This window comes from Anomaloglossus baeobatrachus, chromosome 1 (assembly GCF_048569485.1).
Source record: "Anomaloglossus baeobatrachus isolate aAnoBae1 chromosome 1, aAnoBae1.hap1, whole genome shotgun sequence".
Classification (NCBI taxonomy): Eukaryota; Metazoa; Chordata; class Amphibia; order Anura; family Aromobatidae; genus Anomaloglossus; species Anomaloglossus baeobatrachus.
In genome coordinates, this window is record NC_134353.1 from 388,420,224 (window position 1) to 388,446,127 (window position 25,904).

Sequence of the window (25,904 nt, forward strand, 5' to 3'; positions counted from 1 at the left end):
CGTACAACTCTAGCCAAGGTTCCTTCCAGCACCCAGGGCCCCCTGCAGACCCCAGTCTGTCTCTCCTCCTGGAGAGATTTGGCCCTACAGCCCTGGCCTGGCTTGGCTGCACTCACCTCAGACTCAATATTAGAGCCTTGTGTTCAGCCTCCACACAGGCTGATACACCCAGAGCTCCCGGCTCTGCTCTCACTTGTTTCCAGTACACACACACTGGAAGTCTGGAGCCAGTCTCTATCTAGACTGCCCTAGACACACACTCCGAGCTCCCTGCTCTCACTTGTTTCCAGTCCACACACTGGACGTCTGGAGCTAGTCTCTATCTAGACTGCCCTAGACACACTCCCAGCCAACTTCACATTGCAGAGCACCCATGCTTCTGCAAAACATACCGGCCCTTTGTAATACAGCCGGTTGATACGTCACATACCCTCCCCCTCTGTTCAAACCCATAGGGGAGAACACTTGCCAACGACCTGGGACCCCGAGACAGGGTATCCCCGCCGCCATGCCCCACCAGTCGAGAGGGCCGTCCAAGGTGCCCAAGAGCATAAGTCCCTGAGACATCGCCCGACACTGTCACCAAACCCTGTCGTGTCAACCTAGGGTTAAAGGACGTCCCCTTTCCGGACCGTTCTCTCCCCGACCCCCTCCCAGGGTCACAGTAGTTGAGAGACACGTTCTCAGTCAAACCTACAGTCTTGTCCGAACCTAGGCTTACTCGTGTACCCCCAGGGCTACTGTCGGGAACTCTAAGCTCATAGCGGCCACTATCTACAGTACATCGCAGGGTACTTCTCTGTCGGCGATTCCTTTTATCGCGTGTCTTAACTACTGGACCGACACGCCATCTTCCACTTCTTTCCTCTGAACAACGGGGAGAAGACGGCTGCTGTCCCCCACACAGTTGGTGAAGCTGCTCCTCAATTTTCAGGTTTTCTTGCCTCAACCGCTCCATGTCACGTACATGGTTTACCCGATATCCAAGAAGGCTTCGAATGTTTCCAAGACTCTCTACAGTCCCGACACAGACGAACAGAACCATACCAGCTTCCCTGGGTACCTTGCTCTCATTAGCAGCAGGGATTCTTAATCTCGCCAATCCCGACTTATTCACCATGTCTTGCATGACTCGTCCGGTTCTTCCAATGACTCTCCCCACCAGAGCCTGCCCAGGGTACTTGGACGATATCTTCCGCCAGACTCTGCGCTTTCCTTTTATACTCTAGCTGTCTAGTGGCTTCCTCATTTTTCAGTTGGACCTGCCACTTCATACGAACACATCTGAAGTGCATGTCCTTTAGAATAGCCACCCGCTGCCCAGTAGTTTCACTGGTGGACAATATCACTAACTGTTCAGCCTTTGGGGTACAGTAGACCTCACACGCTTCCACAGCTCTCTTAAAGTCGTCATGCATGCACTCGATGGCACCCGCTTCTCTTAAGTCCTCAGGTATATCCACCATGCACTTGACTACAGAAGTCTCATTCATCCCTGCCGCTTCCACATGCTTGTCCAATTTCGCTTCCAGAGTCAGCTCTTTTTGGGCCTCCCCTGCTTCAACAAGTTTGGTCAGGATCGACACTCGCTGCTCCATCTGTTCCAAAGCTACCTGAGACCTGGACTGGTACTCTGTCAAGTGACTTCGGAGCTCAGCCACTTCTTTCTCCAGCTCCCTTACTCGACTCTCAGTAGCCTGCCTAAGAAGTATCTCTTGTTGTAGATGATCTTTGCTCATCCTCTTGACTGAGTCTTCACTTGCAGACCTCTCTGGTCTATGACTCACTATTTCTGAGGCTTCTTCCACCTCTACACCTCCGGCCTTTCCATGGGGTGCAACTTTGTCATAGTCACCCCTCTCTTGGGTCTCAGCTTCAGAATCTTTGGGTTTCTTACTCTTCTTACCCACGACCTTCTCTATACCAAGCAGGTCAGGCAGGCTCTCAGTTCTGGATGAGACCTCTGGTCCGATCTTCACTTCTTCCTCAGAGGCTCTTTCCATTTTTACAGCATCAGCCGTGTCTTGGGACTTCACTGCATTCCCTCCAACTTCCTCTTGGGTCTCTGCAGTGTCACCCTCTGCCTTCTTTTCGGCCTTTACAACATCACCTTGTACCAGGGTGTAATGCCCTTCAGCACGGTACTTTGTTCTTTTTAGAACCTTGGCACCATTTTCAACATTCAGCACCTCAACACTGGGTAGCTTACCGGTCCGCTCACCAGGACCTTTGTGGATTTGTACTCCACCAACACTGTTTAGGTTTACTTCTCCTATATTACTCTGTAGGATGTCATCTCCTACAGCGCTTTCATCTGACAGACCACCAGCTTCATGCTTGGAAATTATAGAAGACACCGCCATTACTTCTTTGGTCGGTTCTTTCCCTGCAATTTCACCCTGCTGAATTCTGTCGTTACAATGTGTCAGTTCCAGCACAGACACAACTTTCTTTTGCATGATTTTGCTGTCCGACTCTACCTGGTCCATATTTTCTGAGATTGTAGCTTGCTTCGCCTCTCTGCGCCTGTTGCGCCTTCGGTGACTGGAGGAGGATTTCCCCTCTTTGCTCATCAGTCTGTCACTGTACTCATTTGTCACTTTAGTAATCTCAGTGTCTATTCGGGATTCATCGTCACTCCCCCTGGTGTTCTGGACTACCACATCCCCACTTAACCAGGTGTCGGACCCCTTGTCTGGAGCTCTCCCGTTTTCAACGGTCACACTACCATTTGTTACTTTAACGGTCATGTCACTAAGTTGGGCATGTCCCCTCTTATCTTTGGTCACCCCTAACTTAGGACTGTCCTTACGTGGAGGTACCTCCTCCTCAGTGTACCTCAATGTCCCACCGGGAACCTGTATAACCTCTTGCAGAAAAGAGGCTTCTGTAGACGGGAGCCGACTTATTCCTGTGCAATCGGTCCCGGCCTCTGTCTTCCATAAGTCCCGAAAGAACTCACAGTCCTGTCCTATGACAACCGGTTATAGCAGATCTGGAGCTACACCCACATCAGGGGACCCCACACCTCTGGCCGTCCAAATCAGCACCCTGGCCAGAGGATATTCTTTAGTGGTCCCATGCACACAACGTCCTTCTATTGTCCTACCCACCATAAAATGGAGATCGGACATGGGTCTCACTAAGGTCAACTGGCTACCCGGGTCTAACAGATCAGACACACTTATCCCATTCAAGTCAATGGAGCACTTCTGTGGCCTCACATCGGATGGATAGCCTATACCGCAGGTAGGACATAGGTAAGGCGAATCCCATTGCCCCTTGCTATAGTCCACCTGTTCGGCTTGTGAATGCTCCACCCCCAGGTGGGTCACCAACGCTATTTGAGGCTCCGCCCCCTTTTGGGCAACCACCCCTTTTTGGGACTCCTCCCCCTTTTGGGGTTTCCATGCAATGTCCTTAGCCCCCAGTTCACACCGTTCGCCCTTAGCTCCCTGGGCACCTAGTGTCCATACTGGGCCCCGAAGGGAACGCTCAAACTTGTCCATGGCTGTGACATCGCTACACACTGACAGCTTCTGCTGTCCCCGGACCAGGAACTGGTACAGCTCTTCCACAACGTCCGCAGGGACCATTCCCTCTTTTTGGCATTCAGCCCCCACTGCTGTCACTGGACTTCCTGGCACATGCTGTTGGTGCTGCTGGCTCTGCAGCAGCTGGTTCAGGAGCCCCTCCATGCTGCAACGAGAAGAGGAACAGGAGGGGCGCTCAAATGGGTAATACCCGGTGGTCAAAGACAGGGGGAGGTTAGAGAACCACTAACCTTTCTGGGTTGTACCGCCCATACAACCAGGATCTCCAGCCTGTGGTGTATCACTGCTCACCAAGCAGGGCCTCACAATTCCGGCTGGCCTGGAACCTCCAGTCACTGGTCTCTAGCCACTGCAGCACAGAACCCTGCAGACCCACTGATTCACCGCCAGGTGCTTGAGAGCGCTGTCACTGTTCGTAGACCCGCCGATCCACCGCCAGCTGCTTGAGTGCGCAGACAAAAATTTTCGTGGACCCGCCGATCCACCGCAAACCATTTGTATCCAGAGGAATACGTCCTAGACCGTTACTCTCAGCAACCAGGCTGCGTTGCCCCTAGCAACCAGACCGCATGCCCGCTACCTCCACCATAAAATGGTTGCGCCCTGCAACGTGGGGGTTCCACTCGCTTGCAGCGGTGTGAGGTAGCTTCAGCCACACACGTACACAGTCTCTTCATAGAAATTCTGGCAGTTTATTTAAAAACACTCTCAGCATAAACTGTCCTCAAACATAAACAATAAGTCCATAATGGAAGTTTTTAGCAACTTCCCCACTCTCTGGCTCCTGCCAGCGTACAACTCTAGCCAAGGTTCCTTCCAGCACCCAGGGCCCCCTGCAGACCCCAGTCTGTCTCTCCTCCTGGAGAGATTCGGCCCTACAGCCCTGGCCTGGCTTGGCTGCACTCACCTCAGACTCAATATCAGAGCATTGTGTTCAGCCTCCACACAGGCTGATACACCCAGAGCTCCCGGCTCTGCTCTCACTTGTTTCCAGTACACACACACTGGAAGTCTGGAGCCAGTCTCTATCTAGACTGCCCTAGACACACTCTCAGAGCTCCCTGCTCTCACTTGTTTCCAGTCCACACACTGGACGTCTGGAGCTAGTCTCTATCTAGACTGCCCTAGACACACTCTCAGAGCTCCCTGCTCTCACTTGTTTCCAGTCCACACACTGGACGTCTGGAGCTAGTCTCTATCTAGACTGCCCTAGACACACTCCCAGCCAACTTCACATTGCAGAGCACCCATGCTTCTGCAAAACATACAGACCCTTTGTAATACAGCCGGTTGATACGTTACACAATATATATAGATATAGATATATTGTGACGCAGGGTATGGTGGGTGGTGGGAGCTATATTCCTCCTAGTCTTTTGCACTGTTGAACAACAGAGAAGAGGTTAATTCTAGCCTGAATCTTCTCTGCTAGTTCAGGTTGTGAGGCAAGGCCTGAGGAGCACAGATGTATGATTAGCACAGGATGAAAAGGCAGCCATAAATTCAGTGTGAGGGTGGTTGGGCTGGAGAACTGAAGCAGTCTGTCTATACTGAAGGAAAAGAAAACCCATATCTGAATGAACTGGTATGGTCTGGAATTTTTGCTGTGCTGTATGTCAAGCTGGACTTTTTTCCTTTGTTTCTCTGCTCTGAAGTAAGACTGTATATTTATGTTTTTGTCAAGTGTGAATAAAACACTGACCCCTTTTTGGACTGTAAACTGGTGTGTGCCTCTTGACTGCGTCCCTGCCAGCGCCTACCAGAGCTGAATCCCTACAACATATAAAGTGAAGAAAATAAGTATTATATACACTGAGCTTGCAAGTTTTCCCACCTAGAAAGAATGGAGCGGCCCATATTTTGTATCGCAAGATTAATTTGCAAAATTAGTAGTCTATCAAATACTTATTTTCCTCGATTTGTGTGTGTGTATATGTGTGTATACTGTATGTATATGTGTGTATGTGTATATATATATATATTAGTGTTGAGCGAGTATGCTTGTCACTACTCGGTACTCGCACGAGTATCACTGTACTCGGGCTAGTCGGCGGGGACCGAGTAATCTCGCGATACTCGTGCTGTACTCGTGGTCTTCATCCCTGCATGTTGGCGCTCTTTTGAGAGCCAGCCCTCATGCAGGGATTGGCTGGCAGACCACTGCAATGCCACAGCCCTGTTAGTTGTGGAATTGCAGTGATTGGCCGGCCTGCACAGCGTGACCGAGCCTTTATACCGGCGGGCGCGCTGTGCTCTGCACACAGCCATCCAGACAGTCAGTGCAGGGGGAGTGTTGCTGCTTCAGGGAAAGGTTTGCGGCCCTTTATAGTTCTTTCCGTAGCAGGGCTGCAAACAGTGTGACCAGAAGTCCTTCTCAGGACTATTGTAGTTGTATACAGGCAGACAGGGTATAGCCAGGTCGGAGTACAGGAGCAGAGTCCTTCTCAGGACTATTGTTGCTGTATACAGGCAGGGCAGGCAGGGTATAGCCAGGTCAGAATACAGGCTAGTGACCAGAAGAGTCCTTCTCAGGACTATTGTAGCTGTATACAGGCAGGCAGGCAGGGTATATAGCCATTCCTAGTGGTGACCGTATACCAGCCTTCATCATATCTGGGGCTGGTGTACACAGTCTAAAACAGTCCTGATAGTGTCAGACTTCTCAGTAATTGTCGCTCCTAAAAACCTGTTCGGTTCTTAGTGCGTCCGTGCGTGCATTTAAAAACCGCACGTGTGTGCCTGTCGGTGGCAGCGTACAGGTGCACTTGTGTGCGTTTTGCACAAACTAGTATATAACGCACAAGTCTAGTGAATATAATACACGTCAGTCAGCAGTGTCTGATAGTGTCAAACTTCTCAGTAATTGTCGCTCCTAAAACCTGTTAGGTTCTTAGTGCGTCCGTGCTTGCATTTACAAACCGCACGTGTGTGCCTGTCGGTGGCAGCGTACAGGTGCACTTGTGTGCGTTTTGCACAAACTTGGATATAACGCACAAGTCTAGTGAATATAATACACGTCAGTCAGCAGTGGCTGATAGTGTCAAACTTCTCAGTAATTGTCGCTCCTAAAAACCTGTTAGGTTCTTAGTGCGTCCGTGCTTGCATTTAAAAACCGCACGTGTGTGCCTGTCGGTGGCAGCGTACAGGTACACGTTTTGCACAAACTAGTATATAACGCACAAGTCTAGTGAATAATACACGTCAGTCAGCAGTGTCTGATAGTGTCAAACTTCTCAGTAATTGTCGCTCCTAAAAACCTGTTAGGTTCTTAGTGCTTCTGTGCTTGCATTTAAAAACCGCACGTGTGTGCCTGTCGGTGGCAGCGTACAGGTGCACTTGTGTGCGTTTTGCACAAACTTGGATATAACGCACAAGTCTAGTGAATATAATACACGTCAGTCAGCAGTGTCTGATAGTGTCAAACTTCTCAGTAATTGTCGCTCCTAAAAACTTGTTAGGTTCTTAGTGCGTCCGTGCTTGCATTTAAAAACCGCACGTGTGTGCCTGTCGGTGGCAGCGTACAGGTAAACATTTTGCACAAACTAGTATATAACGCACAAGTCTAGTGAATAATACACGTCAGTCAGCAGTGTCTGATAGTGTCAAACTTCTCAGTAATTGTCGCTCCTAAAAACCTGTTAGGTTCTTAGTGCGTCCGTGCTTGCATTTAAAAACCGCACGTGTGTGCCTATCGGTGGCAGCGTACAGGTGCACTTGTGTGCGTGTTGCACAAACTTGGATATAACGCACAAGTCTATTGAATACACGTCAGCACAGCATTGCAAAATGCGCAAGGGCGTTGGCAACGAACAAGGAAGTGGACGTGATGGTGGTGCAGAGGCCGAGGTCGTGGGCAAGCTCTAATTTCGCCACAACAAAGGGCCACATCTACTCGCTCGCACGTCCTGTCCCAAATTCTTGGGGACCACAGCAGTACACCGCTCTTGAACCAAGACCAGTGTCAACAGGTTGTTAGTTGGATAGCGGATAATGCTTCCAGTCAGATTGGCACCATCACAAACACTCTGTCTTCCACACGGTCAAGTGTCAGTAGCGGTGATACTGCACCGCACATTTCAGAACCTGATCCTCCTTCCTACCACAAGGCTGAGTACACGTCCACGGACATTACTGATCCCACACTTGGACACTCGGAAGAGCTGTTCACGTTTCCATTCGCACATTCTGGCCTCTCGCCAGCTCCTGTTGAAGTGGGTCATGAGGAGATCGTATGTACAGATGCCCAAATATTTGAGCAACCACGTTCTCACGAAGTTGGCAATGTGTCTCAACAAGGGGTGGACGATGATGAGACACAATTGTCAGGAAGTCAGGAGGAGGAGCAGGGTGCGGAAGAGGAAGACGAAGTGGTGGATGATCCAGTAACTGACCCAACCTGGCAGGAGGATATGCAGAGCGAGGACAGCAGTGCACAGGGGGGGGGAGGCATAGCATCCCAACAGGCAGTAAGAAGCAGGGTGGTGGCCCCAGGCAGAAGTCAGGCAACCGTTCCCCGGAACAACAACACGACACAAGGTGCCTGTACAAATGTTAGGTCTTCCCGAGTCTGGCAGTTTTTTAAGTTGGCTCCAGATGATTCTAAAAAGGCAATTTGCAACACCTGCCATGCCAGCATCAGCAGGGGTACCAAAACTAGCAGCCTGACCACCACCAGCATGATCAGGCACATGTCAGCCAAGCACCCGACTTTGTGGGAGGTACAACAGAGTCGAGGAGCAGTGCTTGCTGATGTCACTGCTACGTCTTCGCTTGTTGTGCATGCGAGCCAATCCCCTGTCCATGCTGCCTGCGAACAAGCCTCCTCCGGCCCTGCACCTACAGTTGCCTACGCAGAAATAACACCATCATCAAGCACGTCCTTGTCCCAGCGCAGCGTTCAGTTATCCATTCAGCAAACCTTTGAACGCAGACGCAAATACACTGCCAACGCCCCACATGCCACAGTTCTAAATGCTAACATTTCGCGACTGCTTGCGCTGGAAATGTTGCCTTTTAGGCTGGTGGAGACAGAAGCATTCCGCGACCTGATGGCGGCAGCTGTCCCACGTTACTCGGTCCCCAGCCGCCACTATTTCTCCCGGTGTGCCGTCCCCGCATTGCATAACCACGTGTCACAAAACATCACACGTGCCCTGAACAACGCTGTTTCAGCCAAAGTCCACCTAACCACAGACACGTGGACAAGTGCTTGTGGGCAAGGCCGCTACATCTCGTTGACGGCACACTGGGTTAATATTGTGGAAGCTGGGACCCAGTCTGAGCGAGGGACAGAACACGTCCTTCCCACACCAAGGTTTGCAGCCCCTACCTCAGTCAGGGTTTCACCCACACTCTACAGCTCCGGAATGTCATGCTCCTCAGCCTCATCCTCCTCCTGCGCATCCTCATCCACTTTACCCTCCACACCAGTCCCAAGCTGGAAGCACTGCAGCACTGCCTCGGCGAAGCGGCAACAGGCTGTGCTGAAGCTAATCTGCATAGGTGACAAACCCCACAATGCAGAAGAGGTGTGGACAGCTCTGAAACAGCAGGCAGATCACTGGCTCACACCTCTGAACCTAAAGCCAGGAACCGTCGTGTGTGACAATGGCCGGAACCTGGTGGCGGCTTTGAGGCGAGGCCAGCTGACACATGTTCCATGCGTGGCCCATGTGCTCAACCTCGTGGTTCAGCGGTTTCTAAAGTCATACCCAGAGCTGTCTGATCTGCTGGTAAAAGTTCGCCGCCTGTCTGCACATTTTCGAAAGTCACCTACTGCTTCAGCCGGCCTTGCCGGCTTTCAGCGCCGTTTGCATCTTCCGGCTCACAGACTGGTGTGTGATGTCCACACGCGTTGGAATTCAACTCTGCACATGTTGGTCAGGATATGTGAGCAGAAGAGGGCAGTTGTTGAGTACCTGCATCACCTAAGCCGTTGGGAAATGGATCAAACTCCACACATAACACCTGAGGAGTGGAGATGGATGTCCGACCTATGTACCATCCTCCAAAACTTTGAGGACTCCACCAAGATGGTGAGTGGGGATGACGCCATTATTAGCGTCACCATACCGCTTCTCTGCCTTCTAAAACGGTCTCTGCTCAAAAACAAACATGATGAATTGCAGGCGGAGCGCGATGAGTTGGAGCAAGAAACAGTAGTGGGTGTGGGTGATAACACACAGCTGAGCCTCGTCTCATCACAACGTGCAGTGGAGGAATATGACGAGGAGGAGGATGAAGAAATGGAGCAACTCTCCGGCCAAATTGAGGATATGACATGCACACCAGTCATATCCTTGGTTCAGCGTGGCTGGCCAGAGGACAGGGTAGATGAGGAGGAGGAGGAGGAGGAAGACAGCATGTTCAGTCATCGTGTTGGTCAGGATACTGAAGTGATGGCTGTTAAGAGTCTGGCACACATGGCTGACTTTATGGTAAGCTGCCTGTCTCGTGACCCTTGCGTTAAGAACATCTTGGCCAACAATCATTACTGGTTGGTAACACTGTTAGACCCACGCTACAAGGAGAACTTTATGTCTCTTATTCCCGAGGCGGAGAGGTCAGCCAAAATGCAGCAGTTCCGGAAGGCCATAGTCACGGAAGTAGGCAAAGCATTCCCCTTACAAAACGCTAGCGGCATAGGTCAGGAATCAGTGGACAACCAAGGCGTACACCCGAGAGGGGCACAAGTCCAATCCGCCAGAGGTAGGGGAACAGTCTTTAAGATGAGGGACAGTTTTCTCAGCCCCTAACGTACCACAGCCCCTGAGGTGTGGGGTAGTGCCACAAGAAATCCTAAGTTTGCCCAGATGCTCAAGGAGTACCTTGCAGATCGAACAACTGCACTCCGACATTCCTCTGTGCCTTACAATTATTGGGTATCCAAGCTGGACACGTGGCATGAATTGGCTCTCTATGCCTTGGAAGTCCTGGCCTGCCCTGCCGCTAGCGTTTTGTCAGAGCGTGTTTTTAGTGCCGCAGGTGAAATCATTACAGATAAACGCACCCACCTGTCAACTGAAAATGCTGACAGGCTGACTCTGATCAAGATGAACAAGGGTTGGATTGGGCCAGACTTCACCACACCACCAGCAAATGAGAGCGGAATTTAAAGTTTGTAACGGGAATTTGCCATGTACCTCCACTCACCCATGGGTACACACTTCTGGAGTTTGGCTAATCGCTGGACTGCTCCTCCTTCTCCTCATGCGCCACCATGATGACCGTTACAATAGTTAGGCCGTTGTTTCAGGTATACCCCCAGTGGTAAATTTTTTCGCCCATTCTTTCAGAATGGACATTACAACAACAGGAGACACGCTCCTTTGCAATGGGAACAATGTTTTGAGGCCCTCATGCACATCTCTATCCAGGGACAATGTGGAGCCTCCCAATTTTTGGCTGCCCTGCCAAAGGGCTATACTACAATAGACCCACTTCCTTACAATGGGCACTTCAGGCTTACAGGCCCTCATGCACGTCTCTATCCAGGGACAATGTGGAGCCTCCCAATTTTTGGCTGTCCTGCCAAAGGGCTATACTACAATAGACCCACTTCCTTACAATGGACACTTCAGGTTTACAGCCCCTTATGCACGTCTCTATCCAGGGACAATGTGGAGCCTCCCAATTTTTGGCTGCCCTGCCTAAGGGCTATACTACAATAGACCCACTTCCTTACAATGGGCACTTCAGGTTTACAGGCCGTCATGTATGTCTCTATCCAGGGACAATGTGGAGCCTCCCAATTTTTGGCTGTCCTGCCAAAGGGCTATACTACAATAGACCCACTTCCTTACAATGGGCACTTCAGGTTTACAGGCCCTCATGCACGTCTCTATCCAGGGACAATGTGGAGCCTCCTAATTTTTGGCTGTCCTGCCAAAGGGCTATACTACAATAGACCCACTTCCTTACAATGGCACTTCAGGTTTACAGGCCCTCATGCACGTCTCTATCCAGGGACAATGTGGAGCCTCCCAATTTTTGGCTGTCCTGCCAAAGGGCTATACTACAATAGACCCACTTCCTTACAATGGGCACTTCAGGTTTACAGGCCCTCATGCACGTCTCTATCCAGGGACAATGTGGAGCCTCCCAATTTTTGGCTGTCCTGCCAAAGGGCTATACTACAATAGACCCACTTCCTTACAATGGGCACTTCAGGTTTACAGGCCCTCATGCACGTCTCTATCCAGGGACAATGTGGAGCCTCACAATTTTTGGCTGTCCTGCCAAAGGGCTATACTACAATAGACCCACTTCCTTACAATGGGCACTTCAGGTTTACAGGCCCTCATGCACGTCTCTATCCAGGGACAATGTGGAGCCTCCCAATTTTTGGCTGTCCTGCCAAAGGGCTATACTACAATAGACCCACTTCCTTACAATGGGCACTTCAGGTTTACAGGCCCTCATGCACGTCTCTATCCAGGGACAATGTGGAGCCTCCCAATTTTTGGCTGTCCTGCCAATGGGCTATACTACAATAGACCCACTTCCTTACAATGGGCACTTCAGGTTTACAAGCCCTCATGCACGTCTCTATCCAGGGACAATGTGGAGCCTCCCAATTTTTGGCTGTCCTGCCAAAGGGCTATACTACAATAGACCCACTTCCTTACAATGGGCACTTCAGGTTTACAGGCCCTCATGCACGTCTCTATCCAGGGACAATGTGGAGCCTCCCAATTTTTGGCTGTCCTGCCAAAGGGCTATACTACAATAGACCCACTTCCTTACAATGGGCACTTCAGGTTTACAGGCCCTCATGCACGTCTCTATCCAGGGACAATGTGGAGCCTCCCAATTTTTGGCTGTCCTGCCAAAGGGCTATACTACAATAGACCCACTTCCTTACAATGGGCACTTCAGGTTTACAGGCCCTCATGCACGTCTCTATCCAGGGACAATGTGGAGCCTCCCAATTTTTGGCTGTCCTGCCAAAGGGCTATACTACAATAGACCCACTTCCTTACAATGGGCACTTCAGGTTCACCGGCCCTCATGCACGTCTCTATCCAGGGACAATGTGGAGCCTCCCAATTTTTGGCTGCCCTGCCTAAGGGCTATACTACAATAGACCCACTTCCTTACAATGGGCACTTCTGGTTTACAGGCCCTCATGCACGTCTCTATCCAGGGACAATGTGGAGCCTCCCAATTTTTGGCTGTCCTGCCAAAGGGCTATACTACAATAGACCCACTTCCTTACAATGGGCACTTCAGGTATACAGGCCCTCATGCACGTCTGTATGCAGGGGCATTGGTGAACCTCGCAATTTTGGACTGCCCTGGCAAAGGACAATACTACAAAGACTCACTTCCTCAAAATGGGCACATTAGACTCAAGAGGCCTTCATGTACGTCTCTTCTCAGGGACATCGGAGTGCCACACAATGTTTTCACGTAAAATCTTTCATGTAATCTCCAAAAGTAACATACACCAGCTCTATCTCACTATTGGGTATGTGCCCTTAACATTTCCGCCATGAAAATTCATTTTGGTGTCATTTTTGAAGGTTTTCTGGTGAGTCCGTGAAAATGGCGTAAAACGCGGACAAAATTGTTCACAGCTGTGACTTTTGAGTGATAAATGCTGCAAGGGGTCTTCCCCATGCTGTTGCCATGTCATTTGAGCACTCTTCTGAGACCTTTGTGACATTTTTAGGGTTTCTACATGCTGCCGGGGGTCATTTCATAAAAATACTCGGGTCTCCCATAGGATAACATTGGGCTCGGTGCTCGGGCCGAGTACACGAGTATCTTGGGATGCTCGGCCCGAGCCTCGAGCACCCGAGCTTTTTAGTACTCGCTCATCACTAATATATATATATATATATATATATATATATATATATATAGTACACACCAAAAGTTTGGACACAACTTCTCAGCTAAGGACAGGCAACAAGCAGAAGAGACTTGTTTGGGCTAAAGAACACAAGGAATGGACATTAGACCAGTGGAAATCTGTGCTTTGGTCTGATGAGTCCAAATTTCAGATCTTTGTATCCTACCACCGTGTCTTTGTAGAAAAGGTGAACGGATGGACTCTACATGTCTGGTTCCCACCGTGAAGCATGGAGGAGGATGTGTGATGGTGTGGGGGTGATTTGCTGGTGACACTGTTGGGGATTTAATCAAAATTGAAGGCATACAGAACCAGCATGCCTACCACAGCATCTTGCAGCGGCGTGCTATTCCATCAGGTTTGCGTTTAGTTGGACCATCATTTATTTTTCTACAGGACAATGACCGCAAACACACCTCCTGGCTGTGTAAGGGCTATTTGACTAAGAAGGAGAGTGATGGGGTGCTATGCCAGATGACTTGGCCTCCACAGTCACCAGACCTGAACCCAATCGAGATGGTTTGGGGTGAGCTGGACCGCAGAGTGAAGGCAAAAGGGCCAACAAGTGCTAAGCATCTCTGGGAACTCCTTCAAGACTGTTGGAAAATAATTTCCGGTGACTACCTCTTGAAGCTCATCAAGAGAATGCCAAGAGTGTGCAAAGTAGTAATGAAAGCAAAAGGTGGCTACTTTGAAGAACCTAGAATATATATATATATATTGTGAGGTAGCGTCGTCGGCTGCGCTGCAGAAGACACGGGATCCAGGCACCAAGGTTCACAGCACACGGTTTATTCCAAAGAAAAAGTTCACAATAGTACATAGGTGCCTTTCCGGCAGAGAACTCAGGGAGATGTGATCACCCCCTCACACCCGGCACACCTGTCCTTGTTCCTGAATCTATTTATCCCTCCCTTCAGCCTGTAGGGAAACCAGCATTAACCCTATAGTGGATTATCATGGAGTGAGCACAACCGGGGCGAGACATACCGGCCGTCATAGATAACCCCGGTCACAGTCTCACATACCCCCCCCCTCAGTTCAAGCGTGCGGGGTTGAACTCCTGCCATCAAACACGGGCCGCGGGACAAGGCATCGGCGTTGCCCTGTAACCTACCGGCCCGGTGTTCAACCGTAAACCGGAAGTTCTGCAGAGAAAGGAACCACCGGGTAACCCGGGCATTCCGTTCCTTGGCGGACCTCATCCAGACCAGTGGAGAGTGATCCGTCACCAAGCGAAACTGACGTCCCAGCAGGTAATAGCGTAGGGACTCCAAGGCCCACTTGATCGCCAGGCACTCCTTCTCCACTACGCTATAATTCCGCTCGGGAGGGGTGAGCTTCCTACTTAAGAAGGTGACGGGGTGTTCCTCCCCCTGAACCACCTGAGACAGCACTGCCCCCAGGCCGACCTCCGAGGCGTCAGTCTGTACTATGAACTCCTTCCGGAAATCAGGGTTGACCAGAACGGGCTGTCCGCACAGGACCTCCTTCAGGGCCCGGAAGGAGTCCTCGGCCTGCGGAGTCCAGCGCACCATGACGGACTTCTTGCCTTTGAGAAGGTCCGTCAAAGGGGCTGATAGTCCCGCAAAATCTTTTACAAACCTCCTGTTGGACCCCACGATACCCAGGAAGGCCCTAACCTGCTTCGTGGTCAGGGGTCTAGGCCACTTCTGGATCGCCTCGACCTTGTTAATTTGGGGCTTAATCACTCCTTGGCCTATCACGTAGCCCAAGTAGCGGGCTTCCGTGAGTCCCAATGCACATTTCTTGGGATTGGCTGTCAATCCGGCTGTTCGAAGCGCGTCCACCACCGTTTGTACCTGTTCCAAGTGAGTCTGCCATTCGGAGCTGTAAATAATGATGTCATCAAGGTACGCTGATGCATATGCCTGGTGGGGTTCCAGCACTAAGTCCATCAACCTCTGGAACGTGGCCGGAGCGCCATGTAACCCAAAAGGCAAGACAACATAGTGGAAGAGACCCTCCGGCGTAACAAAAGCGGTTTTCTCCTTGGCGGACTCCGTTAGTGGCACCTGCCAGTACCCCTTGGTCAGGTCGAGCGTGGTAAAATATCGCGCCTGTCCCAGCCTATCAATCAGCTCATCCACCCGGGGCATGGGGTAGAGATCGAACTTGGATATTTCGTTCAATCTCCTAAAGTCATTGCAGAACCTTAAGGAGCCATCGGGTTTTGGTATTAGGACAATCGGACTAGCCCATTCACTCCGGGATTTTTCGATGACCCCCAGGCGTAACATTGTCTTTACTTCCTCCGATATGGCTTGTCGTCGAGCCTCCGGTACTCGGTATGACTTCAGGCGTACCTTCAGGTGGGGCTCGGTGACAATATCATGTAGTATCAGACTGGTCCTACCGGGCAGCTCGGAGAAGACATCGGGGTTCTGCTGAACCAACCGTCTGGCCTCTCGCCTCTGAGTCTTGGTGAGGGCTTCTCCAATCCTTACTTCCGGTTCGTCCTCTCCGGAGGTCGCTGGAGCCGGATGTGAACGACCCGAAGAGGAGGGAGGTGGGGAAAAAACAGCCATCAGGTTTTCCCGTTCCTGCCAAGGTTTTAATAGGTTGACATGGTATATTTGTTCAGGTTTCCGCCTACCGGGCTGCAATACTTTATAGTTAACCACCCTGACTCTTTCCTTTATCTCGTAGGGGCCTTGCCACTGAGCCAGGAATTTACTCTCCGCCGTGGGAAACAATACCAACACCCGATCCCCGGGTTTAAAGGTCCGCACGGTGGCTTGTCTATTGTAGCGGCCGCTTTGCGCGGCCTGAGCCTCCTGTAAATGCTCCTTCACAATTGGCATGACCGCGCTTATGCGGTTCTGCATACCCAAAATGTGTTCAATCACACTTTTATGGGGGGTGGGCTCCTGCTCCCAGGTTTCTTTTGCCAGGTCCAACAATCCCCGGGGATGTCGCCCGTATAACAATTCAAAAGGCGAAAACCCCGTGGATGCCTGTGGCACCTCTCGTATGGCAAACATCAAATAGGGAAGCATCATATCCCAGTCTTTCCCATCTTTGGAAATCACCCTTTTGAGCATGGTTTTCAGGGTTTTATTGAATCGTTCCACTAAACCATCAGTCTGAGGATGATACACAGACGTACGCAACTGCTTGATCTGGAGTAGCCGGCATAGCTCTTTGGTCACTTTAGACATGAATGGGGTCCCCTGATCCGTAAGGATCTCCTTGGGCAACCCCACCCGGCAGAACACAGCAAACAACTCCCGAGCTATAAGCTTGGCTGCAGTATGTCTGAGAGGTATCGCCTCTGGATACCGGGTGGCATAGTCAACGATCACTAGGATATGCTGGTGCCCTCGAGCAGACTTTACGAGGGGCCCCACCAGATCCATCCCTATCCGTTCAAAAGGGACTTCTATAATGGGTAACGGTACCAACGGACTGCGAAAGTGGGTCAGGGGTGCGGTAAGCTGACACTCCGGGCAGGTTTCGCAGAACCGTTTTACCTCCCCAAAGACCCCGGGCCAATAGAACCTTTGCAATATTCGCTCCTGCGTTTTCTTGACCCCTAGGTGACCACTCATCAGGTGTTTATGAGCCAAGTCGAGGACCCGCCGGCGATACGGCTGGGGCACCACCAACTGCTCTACCCCTACGCCCCGTATTTCATCTACCCGGTAGAGTAAATCCTGCTTAAGAGCGAAATGGGGGTATCTTACCTGGGCACCAGGCAGCTGTGCCACCCCGTCAACTACTGTCACCCGACTCCGGGCATGTATTAATGTAGGGTCCTGGAGTTGGGCTGTCCCAAACGTATCCGGGGACGCCTCCAACTCCGGGATGGGCTCGACCGTCTCAGCCTCTCCTGCCAATACCTCTAGGGGCGACCTATCAGGTTCACATCCTGTCCCTATCATGGGGACCCCTACGGCAGGCGTCCCGGATTCAGGATTGTAGGGCTCAGGTCCCGGACTGACCAATATCTGAGGGGACTTAGGAGGTCCCTTCCATAAAGTCCAAAAATAGGGCAGATCCCTTCCTAGGATCACATCATAGGGAAGAGTATTAATAAGTCCCACCTCATGTTGCACCTGACCGCAAGGTGCTGTGATGGTGACTATCCCCGTGGGATAGTCTCGGCGGTCCCCATGTATGCAAACCACCCCCACGGTACGTCCTGTAGCCTTTACTTTAGCCCTTAGGGTTGATCGCACAAGGGTCACTAAGCTTCCGGAATCCAACAAGCCTGTAACCGGACATCCATTCACCTGAATTTGGCACAAGTGGGGCTCAGTCTCTGGGTAGACCAGGTCAGCGGTACACACCACCTGAGCATACATTGAACCCCGCCGGGTAACCCCACAATCCATGGGCTCCGTGGTGAGTGGACACTGGGCTTCCATATGTCCCACCCGCTGGCACCGCCAACATCTAATAGGGAAGGACACCCCCTTGACGAGTTGTCGTTTAGGGTACATAGTTTTCCGGACCTCAGGGACGGAGGGTGCGGCTTCAGACGGGACGGTAGCGGACTCCCGCACCGGTGTCAGCGGTGAGTCCTTGGCCCTAGGCTTGGAGGGGCCGGACCGACGGGCGGTACGCAAAGTCTCAGTGTCCCGTATCAAGTCCTGCGTAGCCACATGCCGCTCTACTAGGGACACTAATTGGTCCAGGGTACTCGGGTCACCCTGTCCGACCCACCGTTGAACGGTGACGGGTAAAGTGCGCACAAAACGATCCACTACTACCCTTTCCACCATTTGCGCCGGGCTCAGAGTGTCAGGCTGCAACCACTTTTTTACAAGATGTAACAAGTCATAGGCCTGTGAGCGTACGGGTTTGGCTTCCTCATAGAACCACTGATTTACCCGCTGAGCCCGTACATAGGTATTCACCCCCAACCGAGCCAGTATTTCGGCTTTCAGGGTCACATAGTCAATGGCGTCCTCGGCACAGAGGTCCAGGTACGCTTTTTGGGGTTCCCCCGTCAGATAGGGCGACAATACCTCAGCCCACTGCGGGGTCGGCAGCTTTTCCCGCTCAGCCACCCGCTCAAACACCGCCAGGAACGCTTCCACATCATCACCCGGGGTCATCTTTTGCAACGCTTGTCTCACCGCTTTCCGGACGCTGCCGTCGTCACCCGGTCCCTGGGTTCTTGCTGCCGGTCCGGCACGGATCGACTTGGCCAGGAGGACCGTCTGTTCTTGGTGCCTTTTTTCCTGCAATTGCAAGGCTTGCTGCTGACGTGCATTGGCCTGCTCCATCTGTTCTTGGTGCACTTGCAAGGATTGCTGCTGACGTGCATTGGCCTGATCCATCTGTTCTTGGAATTTTTTTTCCTGCATTTGCAAGGATTGGAGCAGGTGTGCATTGGTCTGTTGCTGCTGTGCATTAGCCTGAGCCAAATGCTTTAGTATGTCCTCCATGGCGTCGCCGGGTTTGGGCTGTAGTATAGCCGCTCGAATCCAGGACATGCGCAGCTGGGTCACCAGGGATGGATGCTACACCTCACCGGCTGTCATGCCCGCCGATTCTCCACCATATGTGAGGTAGCGTCGTCGGCTGCGCTGCAGAAGACACGGGATCCAGGCACCAAGGTTCACAGCACACGGTTTATTCCAAAGAAAAAGTTCACAATAGTACATAGGTGCCTTTCCGGCAGAGAACTCAGGGAGATGTGATCACCCTCTCACACCCGGCACACCTGCCCTTGTTCCTGAATCTATTTATCCCTCCCTTCAGCCTGTAGGGAAACCAGCATTAACCCTATAGTGGATTATCATGGAGTGAGCACAACCGGGGCAAGACATACCGGCCGTCATAGATAACCCCGGTCACAGTCTCACAATATATATATATATATATATATATATATATATATATATATATAGAGAGAGAGAGAGAGAGAGAGAGAGAGATATTACAGACCAAAAGTTTGGACACACCTTCTCATTCAAAGAGTTTTCTTTATTTTCATGACTAAAAACTGTAGATTCACATTGAAGGCATCAAAACTATGAATTAAAACATGTGGAATGAAATACTTAAAGTGTGAAACAACTGAAAATATGTCTTATATTCTAGGTTCTTCAAAGTAGCCACCTTTTTCTTTGATTACTACTTTGTACACTCTTGGCATTCTCTTGATGAGCTTCAAGAGGTAGTCTCCGGAAATGGTCTTCCAACAGTCTTGAAGGAGTTCCCAGAGATGCTTAGCACTTGTTGGCCCTTTTGTCTTCACTCTGCGGGCCAGCTCACCCCAAACCATCTCGATTGGATTCAGGTCTGGTGACTATGGAGGCCAGGTCATCTGGCGTAGCACCCCATCACTCTCTTTCTTAGTCAAATAGCCCTTACAACGCCTGGAGGTGTGTTTAGGGTCATTGTCCTGTTGAAAAATAAATGATGGTCCAACTAAACGCAAACCAGATGGAATAGCACGCCACTGCAAGATGCTGTGGTAGGCATGCTGGTTCTGTATGCTTTCAATTTTGAATAAATCCCCAACAGTGTCACCAGCAAAGCACTCCAACACCATCACACCTCCTCCTCCATGCTTCATAGTGAGAACCAGGCATGTAGAGTCCATCCGTTCACCTTTTCTACAAAGACACGGTGGTTGGATCCAAAGATCTCAAATTTTGACTCATCAGAGCAAAGCACAGACTTCCACTGGTCTAATGTCCATTCCTTGTGTTCTTTAGCCCAAACAAGTCTCTTCTGCTTGTCGCCTGTCCTTAGCAGTGGTTTCCTAGCAGCTATTTTACCATGCAGGCCTGCTCCACAAAATCTCCTCTTAATAGTTGTTCTACAGATGAGAAGGTGTGTCCAAACATTTAGTCTGTACTGTATATTCTTGTAGACAATTGTTAAGTTCGTTATATTGCTATGTTGCATCAGTTGTGTTCCTTTCTGTAGCACTGCTGAACGTATACACAAAATTGTGATGAGGAATATGCACAAAAATTAGATTAGAACTTTTGTTACAGTGTTTCCGAGATCTGACTGTGCTGTTGTAACATTAAAAAATTGAAATTGTAAAAAAGATAACACAAAATTGATAATTGCTAAATTCTCTAGGCAGAACTTTTTGTGGATTATAAGCACACTAAAGTTAAGAAGAGAGATCTACCTTTGCACATTCAAGTATTTCACTGCACTTCACTTGCACGTTTGTACCGATGGCATGAGATTTCAGGGTTGCCAACTCGACATTTTCAGATGATTCAATGTTTTAGTATTATAAGTGAGTTATACTATCTCAACAAATATGGTACATTATTTTTCAGCATCAAATTCCCTTTTTCGCTGGAATACAACCCATTCATAATTGTAAAAAACATATCAATGTACAATGTGTTCCAGATTGAAATAGTTTCTGTGGTCCGTGGCTGCTTCACAAGAATAAACACTGTAGCCTGGTATTCTAGAAAAAAGGCAATGGACAAGGAAGGTAGACTTCATATAGCTTTATCCATTCCTTTTTCATTCTTTATGCTGGCGGTGCTGTGTACCTAACAGCCAATAACACCTTAAAACGTACAGTATTTCTCAAATACATAATATATGCAGTGATCAAGGAAGAATCTAAGTACTTACTGGTAAAACAATCTGTATTACCACCGACAACTGGCCCTATAAATATTTGGAACACCACAACAGGTTGTTTTTTTTAAATATATATTATATATGCTATAAAGAAATTACAGCAAAGACTTGGAAACACCGGCGCTGTAATAAAACTTCTTTATTTGTGACTAGCTGTAGTACCCGGCGTTGCCCGGGATAGTAACTGTCTCTTTGTCTCTCTCCCAGTCTCTGTCTGTCTGTCTCTGTCTGTCTGTCTCTTTGCCTGTCTGTCTCTGTGTGTCTGTCTGTCTATCTCTCTGTCTGTCTCTGTATCAGTCTCTCTGTCTCTATCTTTGTGTCTCTGTGTCTGTCTGTCTATGTGTCTGTCTGTCTCTCTCTATCTCTGTGTTTGTCTGTCTCTATCTCTATATCTCTGTGTCTGTCTCTCTCTACCTCTGTGTATGTCTGTCTCTTTCCCCGTATGTCTCTTTCCCCATCTTTCCCTATCTGTCTCTCTGTCTGTTTCTTTTGCTGTCTGTTTCTTTCCAGGTGTGTCTCTTTCCAGGTGTGTCTCTTTCCGAGTGTGTCTCTTTCCAGTTCTGTCTCTTTCCTCGTCTGTCTCTTTCCTCATCTGCCTCTTTCCAGATTTGCCTCTTTCCAGGTCTGCATCTTTCCAGGTCTGCCTCTTTCCAGGTTTACCTCTTTGCCCGGCTGTCTCTTTCCCCGTCTGTCTTTGTCTGTCTCTCTGTCTCTTTCCTTGTCTGTCTCTCTCTGTCTCTTTCCCTGTCTGCCTCTGTCTGTCTCTTTCCCCGTGTGTCTTTCTATCTGTCTCTTTCTGTCTGGCTTTTTTTTCCTATCTATCTCTGTTTGTCTCTGTCTCTTTCCCTGTGTGCCTCTTTCTCTGTCTGTGCCTGTCTGTCTGTCTCTGTCTGTCTGTCTCTCAGTCTGTCTGTCTCTCTCTATCCGTCTCTCCACCGACATCATATTACCTCACACATAAGCTTCTTATACTATGAATGTCCTTTGTTCATATCCAACCTTTGTTCCTATCCTATCCAACCAATCACAGCTCCTAATCTCCCATTAATAGCCTGTTGCTCGCAGCTCCGTTCACTTTAATTGAGGCATGTTTTTTGGGGAGTAACTGTAAAGCGCGGGTTTAAATTTTCTCCTCATAACATAGTCTATGACGTTCCCTGAGTCACATGGGGCGTCTGTGCAAAATTTTGTGATTGTAAATGCGACGGTGCGGATTTCTTTAGCGCACATACACACATACATACATACATTGTGCTTTATATATTAGACTACCTGTAGTACCCAGGCATTGCCCGGCATAGTAACTGTCTCTCTGTCTCTCTCCCAGTATCTGTATGTGTGTCTCTGTCTGTATGTCTCTCTGTCTTTGTTTGTCTGTCTGTGTCTATGTCTCTGTCTGTCTGTTTCTATCTCTCTGTCTGTATTTGTATCAGTCTATTTGTCTCCTTCTCTGTGTCTGTCTGTCTCTCTCTACCTCTGTGTCTGTCTCTATGTGTGTGTCTGTCAGTCTCTCTCTTTCCCCGTCTGTCTCTTTCACCATCTGTCTTTGTCTGTCTCTTTCCAGGTCTGTCTCTTTCCAGGCCTGTCTCTTTGCCCGGCTGTTTCTTTGCCCGGCTGTCTCTTTTCCCGGCTGTCTCTTTCCAGGGCTTTCTCTTTCCTGGGCTGTCTCTTTCCCGGGCTGTCTCTTTCCCAGGCTGTCTCTTTCCCGGGCTGTCTCTTTCCAGGGCTGTCTCTTTGCCCGTCTGTCTCTTTGCCCATCTGTCTCTTTGTCTTTTCTGGTTGTCTTTTTGCCGGGCTGTCTCTTTCCAAGGCTTTCTCTTTGCCCATCTGTCTCTTTGCCCATCTGTCTCTTTCCAGGTCTGTCTCTTTGCCCATCTGTCTCTTTGCCCAGCTGTCTCTTTCCAGGTCTGTCTCTTTCCAGGTCTGTCTCTTTGGCCGTCTGTCTCTCTGCCCATCTCTCTTTGCCCATCTGTCTCTGTCTGTCTCTTTCCCCGTCTGTCTCTGTCTGTGTCTGTCTCTGTCTGTCTGTCTCATTTTCTCTCTATCCGTCTTACCACTGACATCTTATCACCTCACACATAAGCTTCTTATACTAACAGTTTATTTTGTTCCTATAGCAACCACTGACAGTTGCTATTAATAGCCAGTAGCTCCCACCTACATTCAGTTAAATGGAGGCAGGATTTTGGTGAATAACTGTAAAGCGCAGGGTTAAATTTTCACGTCAAAACATAGTCTATGATGTTCCCTGGGTCACATGGGGCGTCTGTGCAAAATTTCGTGATTGTAAATGCGACGGTGCAAATTCCTTTAGCGGACATACACACATATATACACACATACATACGCTGTGCTTTATATATTAGATATCCATAAAAAGTAAACACGACCCACAAGGCTCAGGAACAACAAAGTATAATTAGCAGGAGATATTGCCGATGGGATGCGTTTCGTCTGCCTTGTCCGCCTTCCTCACGGTCCTGTGTATGTATGTGTATATATATATATATATATATATATAAAAATATAGTGATGAGCTAATAGTAATTAGTTGTGTTTGGATTATGCTTAACGAATACAGAGTATTATTCCAGTATTCGTCACAACAAGAAAAATGCTCAAGTTCTTCCATGACTTACATTAGGTTCGTTATTCGTGACTATTACCGGAATATTATTTTTGGATTCGTTACGAATAATCCGAACACTAATAGTTACTATTTGCCCATCACAAAAAGCCATCATAAAACCTCTTTAATGCATTTTAGTAGGAATATATTAATATACAAATGTTTATAAATGAAGCTATTGACGGGTGAAATAATTTTATTAATAGATGACACACCTGTTGCAAGTGCAAAAAATATGCCTGGAGATAGTGCCGACTTGTTTGGTGATGGAGCCGTGGAAGGTGGGGGAACTACAAACGGTCGCCTGTGGAGGACAGTGATAATTGGAGAGCAGGAACATCGAATTGATCTGCAAATGATCAAACCATATATGAGAGTGGTTACACATGGAGGTGAGGTGTTACATTTATTTTAGTTTTATATTTTCAGTGCTGTAAGTAGAGGAAAAATATCTCGTCATCATCCAAAATCACATCTAGTATTTGGACTCATTGTAATTTCTCCTCTTTTTTTTTTTTTCAGGATACTATGGTGAGGGTCTAAATGCCATCATTGTGTTTGCTGCCTGTTGTCTACCAGACAGCAACTGTCCAGATTATCATTACATCATGGAGAACCTTTTTCTGTAAGTGGAGTTGACGTTGGTGCGATCGTGTTGAGAGTAGATGAATATCATCATCCACAATCAACACTGTAGTTTGATTGTTATATAGTCAGTTATTAGTATATTATGCTACTAGTTTCACTTTGTAATAAATGAAATGCAATATCTACTCTGATCCCGATAAGATGCACAAACTTTGGTATCATCAATTTTGTAAAAGCTACAAAGAATTTACATCACAGTACATCATGTGTCTATCATGGATAATTATAAATAACCTTCTGGTAAATTTGTAAAAATGTCTGCCCGATCATGTCTACTTGGGCACACACTGTCCATGATGCATGTGAACATATTTGTCAGTGCTTTCACATCTTTACAGGGAACCTGACAAAAGATTCATGCAGCCTGAACTATGGGCTGCATGAATCAGAGCCTGGCTCCACCATTCCAGGTATGTTTTACTTTGAAAAGCCGCAGCCTATTGGGAACCATAGGGAGAGCTCTCACTAGCCTAAAGTAATCTCTGGCTACCTTCTCCCTCCTATACTCTAGGTGATTGACAGGTCTCTATCTACATGCACACATGGGTGATACCCGGTCAATCAACTGGAAAAGGGTGGAGAGAAGCCATCCAAGCCCTGCATCTAAAGGGCGCTTTACACGCTACAATAAATCTTACGATGTATCGGCGGGGACACTTCGTAAGTGACGCACATCCGGCATCGTAAGTATGATTGTAGCTTGTAAAACCTCTGTGCAATTGCGATTGAACGAAAATCCGTTCATCACATGCACGTCGTTCATTTCTCATAAATTGAACGTGCGGTTGTGCAATGTTCCCGAGGCAGCACACATCGCAGTGTGTGACACCCCGGGAACATTGAACGACAGCTTACCTCCGTCCGCAGCTCCTGCCGACAATGCGGAAGGAAGGAAGCGGGCGGGATGTTTACGTCCCGCTCATCTCCGCCCCTCCGCTTCTATTGGCTGGCTACCGCGTGATGTCGCTGTGACGCCGAACGTCCCTCCCACTCCAGGAAGTGGATGTTCGCCGCCCACAGCAAGGTCGTATGGACGGGTAAGTACGTGTGACAGCTTTTAATCGATTGTGCGGCACGGTCAAAAAATTGAACGTGCCGCACATACGATGAGGGTGGGTCACATCGCATACGATATCGTATGCGAAATTGAAAGGTGTAAAGCAGGCTTTAGGCAACTTTCTCCCTATGATCCCCAATTGTAAAACATACCTGGCTGCAAACATGGAGCCTGGCTCTGATTCATGCTACCGGGGGTTCGAGCAACATGAATCTAGTGACAGGTTGCCTTTAAAGAACTGCATTGTATTTTGTTTCCAACATAGACCACTTCTGGTACTTTTCTGTTTCTGAAAAAATGACCTTATGTATTCTTAAATTCTGATACAGTGCACAAATTTTTTCCTGTTGTCTCCATTTACTTTCTACCATGGGCCAAGTGATTGGCCATTGGCTATAATGGATCAATATTCATATCTCATTTTATAGCTTCATTATTGAATGTCACATGTGATAGGGTTTTAAAGCTAAGCACACCTTTAGGCTATGTGCCCATGTGTCATTTTTTTTTGCATTCTTTTTCATGTGTTTTTTCTTTTTTTTTATCAATAAAAACAAGGAA

At 48.9% G+C, this 25,904-nt stretch overlaps 1 protein-coding gene across 1 annotated transcript in view; it reads left to right on the top strand.

The window, feature by feature from the left end:
• ATCAY (ATCAY kinesin light chain interacting caytaxin) overlaps positions 1-25,904 on the top strand; it is a 168,948-nt gene that overhangs the window by 40,062 nt on the left and 102,982 nt on the right. Inside the window, exons 5-6 of the mRNA XM_075352540.1 lie at positions 23,845-24,030; positions 24,161-24,263. Coding sequence (XP_075208655.1) covers positions 23,845-24,030; positions 24,161-24,263 — 289 coding nt within the window. The remainder of the gene's footprint in view (positions 1-23,844; positions 24,031-24,160; positions 24,264-25,904) is intronic.